At 43.5% G+C, this 8,643-nt stretch overlaps 1 protein-coding gene across 1 annotated transcript; it reads right to left on the reverse strand.

Moving 5' to 3' along the window:
• Nucleotides 1-733: 733 nt before the first annotated feature.
• Nucleotides 734-4,943, reverse strand: CDKN1B (cyclin dependent kinase inhibitor 1B). Its single transcript, XM_084617786.1, has 3 exons — nucleotides 4,136-4,943; nucleotides 3,399-3,529; nucleotides 734-1,945 (listed from the first exon to the last, which is right to left on the reverse strand). Exons 1-2 carry the CDS (start codon nucleotides 4,611-4,613, stop codon nucleotides 3,408-3,410), a joined length of 600 nt encoding a protein of 199 aa, XP_084473912.1. The 5' UTR covers nucleotides 4,614-4,943; the 3' UTR covers nucleotides 734-1,945; nucleotides 3,399-3,407.
• Between the last annotated feature and the right edge of the window lie 3,700 nt (nucleotides 4,944-8,643).

The raw sequence follows: 8,643 nt of genomic DNA on the forward strand, positions 1-8,643 counted from the left end.
AATCGTGTACTTACTACAGTCAGTGTAATTATCGGGGGGTTTTTATATGTGCAGAAGCCTGTGCTTTTGTTGATTCACTTATTTTGTGTGGACAAGGGAAATGGATATATTTGGTAAGATGCTGTTAATATAAGTGTTTTTTCAGACACAGTCCTATCAGAACTTGAAAATTCTTTAAAATGCAGGGAGGGGAATAAAGCTGAGATTCCAGGCATAGATTGTTGAGGGATTTAAGGCCCAGATCCTCAAAGGTATTTAGGCTCCTAACCTCTATTGATTTCAGTGGAAGTTAGGAGCCTAAATACCGTTAAGGATTTGGGCCTTAACAACAGCTTAGGTCTGACATACAGTTGGCCAAATCCTGTGACATCTAATGGCAAGCTATGGTCCAGTATTTGAGTATGTTATGACCAGATGTTATTTGGATTAAGATTTCAAAAGTATAGTTTTTAAACAAAATAGTGTGACTCAAGAAGCTAAGTTCCCCCATTGAATCAAGAGGTTGAGGGCCTTTGCTCCCGGGTAATCTGAGATAATGCCTATTACTGGTAGAAGTAACAGTAAATTATGACACAGGGCCTGAGGAATGTATATATTTATAATGCTGTATCTTTATTCCTTACTTTTCCCTGTACTTTAGACACACAGAGGGAAACCTGCTGTATTACTTGAAGTAATCTACTTCCACTTGGGCCAGGTAAAGAATGAAATTGAAACACAGAGCAGAGAACTCATTTCATATATATGGCAGTTTTCTTTATTGATTGCTTGATGTGAAACAATTGGCAATTTTTTCTCACGCATTACAAAAAAAATATTAAACTTGGCTCAGTCTGCAATCCTTTCAGCACAGCCATATTAATTAACAGAAAAAGAAAAAAAAAAAAACAGAAACAAACAAAAAAACCCTACAAGTCTACCAAATAGAGCATTTACAAATGCACAAAACATGCCACTTTGGCTTTATGGGGAAAAAATAGCTTCTTCTAGATTAAAAAAATCTTTTAACATAAATAAGTTAGTATAATTTCTCAGTGTCTTTACAGAGTTATGTACACAGGTACACTTCAAACTTTTATGTTTTTATTTTTACATACAGATACACAGGCAGTGTAGAAATACTGTTTAAAGATGTAGTGTCCCTTTTCATTCACTCATGAACATCAGGGAAAAGAGATCAGTAATCAACAATATTCTGTTTTGGAATATGAACTCTACAGATTCATTTGAAAATATCCAGCCAATGTTATGGGTAATAGTTGGAGTCAATGGAACTACTCTAAAATTCTTTAGGTTTATCCTAAGAGATTTAAGAAGTTGCAGAACATAAAAATCCTTTTGCTGCTACATAACGGAAACAGAGCTCCCACCTCTTAAGCTTAATGTAATAAGTAGAAATTCACAAGCAGCCTGTAACAGTCTGCTGTAGCCAGTGTTAGCATTATGGTGTATTTAAAAAAAAAGAAAGAAAGAAAAAAAGGCATTGTAGACCCCACTTAAAGAGACAATACATCTTTAAATATTTTTTTTTAAGAAAACCTCTACACTGCCTCTCTTCATAAATTTCCCTGCTTGCTAGATTGTGAATGCAAGTTTCAATTGGTCACCCTTTGCCATCCCCTCCCTCTCCCCCCCCAAAAAGGTTTATGTGCTACATAAGGTAAAAACTATATACACAGGTAGTACAATGAAGCAAATAAGGAAAAACCTAATTGCACAATGCTACATCCAATGCTTTTAGAGGCAGGTTTTTTAAGAGTGCCTAAAATTTTAGTGTTATTGTTTATTTTTTTGTTTTTTTTTTTCAGTGCTTGTACAGGATCTCCATCCCATGGAGAATCAACGATATGTATTTTAATTTTTATATATATATATAACTTTACATCTTCCTCCCTTCATCAACCACCAAGGCATCTGATGAACAAGGAAATGCATATTCTTAAATCTGTAATGAAAATAAAAAGGGAAGGTATTAGAAGTGCCAAAAGAAATGTGATTGCTTTGCTCTAGGAGAGATCATGACACACAAGGCACTATTTAAAAACTAAATCAATCACTGGCATTCTTTGCCCTAATTGTTGGGGATGGAGCAATTTAAAATTGGGTGTGGTGCCAACAAAACTTTTGACCAGTAATCAGTAGTATATGAGCAGAAGAGGGCCATATTCCTTTAAAAACAAGAGAAACTCACCCCCACCCCACCCTTATGGAGGGCCACACATAGCTTTTTTAAATCCAGCAGGCCCACACAGAGTTGAGACCAAGTGAACATGTTTCCAGAGCGCCCCATATTTCACTTTTTAAAAGTAGTATAAATGCTGTGTTATTAAGACATTTTGCAACGAGTCTGATGGCTGACCCAGAGCCACATATTTAAGATTAATGCAATATTCGTTTGCAACTGATCTTCTATCTTTCTAAACTCAAACATATTTTGGGTTGCAATAATAAAAATAAACAGCCCAGGGAACCCTCCTCTACTCCACTCCTTTTCTTTTTTGTCTGCCGACACCATTAGTTTCCCCTTCAAACACCCAAATAAACAGACGGTAGTAGTACAATTTGCATACACATGCATGCTGACGTGTTCCTGGATTGTTTACCGCAGCAGAGGTAATTTGGTTTAATTTCTGCTTTGCAGTTTAATCTGTTCTGCACAATCGCAAATCATGTTTGGAAGCTCTTTCCTTTAACCCCTACTACTTTGAAACCATCGGTAAATGTACGACCCCCAGGCCCTTACGTTGAAAAACACCCTCTCCTTAACGCAGTGTGCTGACTGTAAATCCCAATGTGTGTGATCGTAGAAAAATAAATAAATATAACAAAAAAGAACAGTTCTGATACAAAGAAAATGCTCAGCTTCTTGATTTACAGTCCTTATTTACTTATATGTCTCACGATTAAAGTTTGCTGGTATGTGCAAAGACAATAGGAAAAGCCATTAATACTCATCTGAAAGTTCAATACAGTTTAGAAAGAACGTATTTGAAACTCATTCCTTCTACCAGCATGGGTCCGATACAATTGGTAAGAGGTTCCTCCTTACTTAAGTGACCCAAATCTTAAACCAGAGCGAAGGTATTGTTTATTAATGGCACATAATAAAAACTCACTCATTTACACTCCCTCTCCCCTACCCCCCAAAGTGTAGCATAGTCTTCCTAAGCATAGTAACAAGACGTATTTAATCTGTAGACTTCTATTTTAAAGCCCTTTTGAAATTCTGTTTTGAAGGCGTATTAAAAAAAAGACCAAGTCCCACAAAGTTTTTCAGAGAAACTACTATCATAGATACTGGAATGGCCTCAGAGTGGACCTTTCCATAGTCCTTCAATGCTTTACTCAGTTACACTGGTTTGAAAAAAAAACACCCCACCGTTGTAATGGGAACCCACCTAAACAGTTTACGTTTGACGTCTTCTTGGGCTGGATTTCTTGGGTGTTTGCTCCACTGAACTGGCACTGGGGGATTCTTCTGAAACCTCTTCTTCTGTTGTGTTGGCTCTTTTAGGTTGAGGAGAAGAATCTAGGAGGGGTACATTGAAAGAAACAAAAAGAAAAGTGAAAACTTGATATTTTCTACATTTGCTGCCAGATGTTTGCTCTGCATGGGGGAACGGGGGACTGGAGGACCCTGAATATTTATGACCCTCAGGGTCAACTATCGATTGCACGAAAGAGATGGGGAGAAGAGTTGTTTCTTTGCTTAAATAAAGATACAAGTTTCTTGTTTTGTCCAAAATATCCTTCTACACTTTGCTTCACATGTGTTATGAAACTTGTACCTATTTAATCAAGTCAAAAGGATGCAGAATTCACAAAGCGATTACTACGGTCGCGGGGGGGGGGGGAGGAAGGAGGTGTTAGTTTAAGGGCATTTGACTGCAAATGATCCATGGACTCCAGAAGCCAATTTAACTTAAGATTCCCGAGAGTACAGACCGTCCTAGGTTTTTAAGCTAAGAGGAGGGGTAAATCTTGAAACGCTGTCTGCCAGTAAACCAGTCGAACAGTTTACCGTACGCAGGACATGAGCGCGATGTATATGCGAAGGAGGTATACGGCGCTAACTAACACTGACAAGGATACAGCACAGAAAGTAAAAAGCTTTTGTTTTCTAAGAGTACGTTACCATCCGTGGCTGGTCGTTTTCTTTGCCCAGTGCACTGGTCTGCTAAGTCCGTTTGATTTTCAGATACATCAGTTTTTTGATCTACAAAGTGAGTGTCCTCTGAGATTCCCTGAGAACCGACTACAATCACCGTTGTTGGGCAGTTTCCATTTACATCCAAACTCTCATGGGTGGCAGCTTTGCAAACCACTTTGGGGGGCCTCGGAGGTCTGAAGTAGAAGTCGGGCGAGCTCCCTTTCTCCACCGCTTGCCACTCGAACCTGCCAGCCAGGGGCTTGTGATTCTCGAAATCAAAATTCCACTTCCTTTGACATGCCTCTTCCATGTCCTTGTGGTGCTTCTTTAAGTCCCTGTTTAACTCTTCGTGATTCACGGGCCCAAAGAGGTTCCTGCAAGCGGAAGGCTTGGGATACTCCGACTGCCGGGCTTCCATCCGCTCCAGGGTCGGGCTCCCATTCGAAATACGAACGTTTGACATTTCCCCCCACCCTCTTTCTTCTGGCGGCGGTGGGTGTTTTTCTCTTTCGCTACGTGAAAATATGTCCTTCCTCGTCTCTTCTTCTTCTTTTTAAACTCGATCTCCGCTCCTCGAGAAGAGACAACAACAAACACTTGCATAAGACACGGGCCGGGGGGAGAGAACCCCTGATATTCACCAGAAAGCCCGGGGCAGATCCAGCGGACGCTGGGGAGAGCGGAGGATGGGGGGAAAAGCCAAGCCCCCTTGTGCAAGCCCACTTCCAGGCTGATGCGAAGCCTGCGGCTCCCCCGATCCAAACTGCGCTCGCGAACCTCGCCGATGTCAAAGCTGCCGTGTAGTAAAAAAAAAAAAAAAAAAAAAAAAAAAAAAAAAAAAAGACGACGGAAAAAACAAGAAAAGACGAGCCCTTTTCTCAGTTGCCCAATATGGCGATTGAAGGGAGGCTGACGAAGAAGAAAATGATTGACATTACAAGTCTATTTAAACAGCGGAGGCGATCCATTGGTTAATGCGCAGGGCGCCGCCCCATCTGTGCGCCTCACCTCTGCCGAACAGCCCGCTCTAAAGGTGGCCCGGCCTCAGTTGCCACCTCTCGGGCTCAGTCCGCTTTAATCGTCATCATTTGTGAAAAGCGGGGTGGGGGGAGGAGAGGGAGGCAAACCGCTTTTTGCCATTCGTCTCCCGCTGCCAGCGGCCCTGCGAAGGTCCCAGCTGCCCTGCCGCAAGCGGGGCCGGCGGAGGCTCAGCGCGGAGCGGGGCCGGCAGCGAGGCGTGGGGCGTGGGGAGGGGGGGGGGCGGCTGGTTACATTTTGACTTCGTTCTTGCAGCCGGCGCTTCGCAGCCCCCCCGCGCCAAGGGTTTCGCCCTGGAGACGGGAAGGTCAGGAGTTCACGGCGAGGCGCTGGGGCTGGGCGGGGATCTCGAGCTTGGGGAGAGGGAAGCGGGACCCCTCGGTACTGCGGCACCCCCGGGCCCGCCAGATAAGGAGCGAGCTAGGGAGGTGTAAGTAAGCAGGGAGCCAGCAGGGACACCTCCTGCTAACCAGAGAGCAAGAAGTAGCCGAAGCAGGGGCTCCCGCATCCTTCGCGGAGGCTGAGATCGCCGTGAGTGAGCGAGCCTAGTTCTGCAGTGTGTGTTTGGGCTGACGGGCTCGATGCTCCAGCAATCGCGCCCACCGCCTCAGTCAGCTCCAGCAGGGCCGGAGCCGATAACCACGGGTACTGCGTACCTTTAACACCGTCTGCTCCCTGCCCGGCCCTGGTCACAGCCCGTGCCGTCTCCTGCCTGTGACGGGGAGGTCCCGTTGTCAGGGGTGGAGGAGGGTTCTGCTAGGGCTCCAGGCCACATCGGATCCTCCGAGATTAAGAGCGCCCCCGGGGACGCTGCCACCAGCCCTTGCTGAAGGGTGTACGTACTCCTTTGCCTTTGTAATGGGAACAGAAAGATCCCAGTCTCCGGGGCTTGTGTTCCCCTCTATCCTGCACAACATGATATAATTTCACTGTAATTCGATTTTGTTTCTGTGTGCCTATAATGGCACCACCAGATTTGCTGCTTTGGACAAACTATTTTAAGCAGAGAGCCCCCAGAGTTTAACTGGAGGAGAGGGAGAGGATTCAACTGACCTTGAAGCAACTGGGTTTGTTTTACACTCTCTCTCTCTCTCTCTCTCTGGGACCAAAGTTTTTAATGGGCTGCTTAAGCTTTCACAGTGAACATTCCTTAAGGCAATGATGTAATAAAAATAATAGTCATTGCACAACACCAGGAGTAAGGCTGGAGGAAGGAAGAGGAAAACTAAAGATGGAAAACCCTGTTTTCCTCTTTTGCCCCATTCAATCTCAATGATCATTCCGATTTTCTGGGCAGAGAGAGGTTTGTGTGACTTACCCAAGGCCTTAGAAGAAATTAGTTTCAGAGCAGGGAGTTCCTAATTTTAGGCCGGGTCTACACTACACAGTTAGGTCCACATAAGCTGCCTTGCATTGACCTATCTTCTCTTAAATTTGGCTCCCGCCCACATAAGTACCTCTCTACACTGACTTAGGCCATGTTTACCCTTACGAAATTACAGTGGCACAGCTGTACCAATACACCTGTGCTGCTGTAAGATCGCTCATGTGGCCATGTTATGGCAACAAGAGAGAGCTCTCCTCTTGCCATAATAAAACCAGCCCAATGAGCGGCAGTAGCTATGTTGGCAGGAGAGCATCTCCCACCGACATAGTGCTGTGCACACACGTGCTTATTATGGCAAAATGTATGTCATGCGGGGGTGGTTTTTTCCCACCCCCCGAGCAAGAAAAGTTTGCTAACATAAGTGCTAGTGTAGACATGGCCTAAATAACACCACCTCTCCAAGCACTGTAGAGTCAGTTGGTGTAATTAGATCAATGCAGCACTTACATTGACTGTTACTGGCCTTCAGGAGCTGTCCCACAGTGCCAACACTAACACAACAATTCATACAAGTACTCCTGTTGAAGACGTGCACTGCCGACAAAAGGAGCCAAGTGTGCACACAGACCCACAAGTGATTTAATAACTATGGTGGCTGTATGCTGACATCAGTTAAGTGGGCATAATTTTGTATTGTATTGGCCTTAGTTTTCTATCTAATGCTTGGACCATTCTGCTTGATGGGTCTTAATATTGCCAGCCCCAGTCATTCAACAAATCATAAATCAGGCCAAAGAAACCCAAAAGATAATAAAACACAAACAAAAAACATACACCATGAGATTATGTTAAAAATTATGAGATTTCAATGAAACAATAAAATTGTGTACCTTTTTATTTGCCTTCTGGTTTGGTTTTGGTTTGGTTTTAGCCCTTAGTTTTCATTTTCCAACTTCTCTCTGCTACCACACGTCTAAAAACTTACTTTTAAAAATTAAAATAAGTAAAGCTGACATTCTCATGACTCCAGGCGCTTTCCTGGATAAGTTACAACTGATAACCATTCATGTATTTGTCCAGCTAGGAACTCAGCATCCAAACAGCACCAGATCTAGAACCTGGTCTATGCTAGAAAAGAGCACTAGTTTGACTACATGAGGGGCTTGCATCAGATTAACAATTTATTTAGCTAAACTGGTTCACTTTTCTAGTACAGAGAAGGCCTAAATGAGCCACACACCTCTTTCAGCCAGAGACCCAATGGACTGCCAAGAAAGCAGGTGGGAGCTTGGGCGTTTACGAGAGACCCTAGAAGTAAACCATCCTAAAAGATCGTGTTGCCCTTGCAGCATAGGAGGCTGTAACGCTGCAGTCATTTATATCGGTGCAAAGTAGGGATAAAATGCCACCCTTCTGAGTGGAAGTATTTTACACCTGTTTTGTACTGGTATAAAGGACTGTGCGATGTGCAAAAGCAGGGCAGACTCAAGACTGTAGCCTCAGCAATGCAATCATTTTCACATGAGAAGACATTCCAAGAGGTATGGGATAAACATGATTTGGAGCGTTCAGCAGTTCTTTGGAGAAAATCTGCAAATGACCTGTAGTTATCATGGTCTTTCCTCAAGGAGCAACTCAATTCTTAGCTTACATCCTGCTTATCATTTTATGACCAGTGTTTGCTGCTGGAGTCAGGCTCATTAGCTAATTCACAACAGGAGAGGGTTTTTTTTCTTATTTTTCTCCCCTTAGAAGAAATAAATCACAATCATTCCACCTTAAATAGTTTAGGCTGTAAGTAGAAAGGCTGTGTCTGGAGCGACCTTGCTATGATCTAAAGTGTTTTGTTTACAGTCAGGCACCCCCTGATTGCTGCAGCAAATAGTGAGAGAGGCAGGCGTCTGCTGTAGTAGCAGCAAAGCGTGAAAAACTACTATAGAGCCCTGAAGAAAAGATCTTCAAATATCAGAGCGCCATCCTCCCGCAGAAAGAGGGCACGACAGGCAAAACAGCGAGGTTTTCAGATAAATAGTTTGAAGGAGACATGATGTACTTTTTAATCCCGTTCGACGTTCAGTTATGCCTCGTGCTGGAAATGATCATAACTGAGCTGTTGAGCCATTATTTT

Source organism: Lepidochelys olivacea, assembly GCF_965140295.1.
Source record: "Lepidochelys olivacea isolate rLepOli2 genome assembly, chromosome: 1".
NCBI classification, from domain to species: domain Eukaryota; kingdom Metazoa; phylum Chordata; order Testudines; family Cheloniidae; genus Lepidochelys; species Lepidochelys olivacea.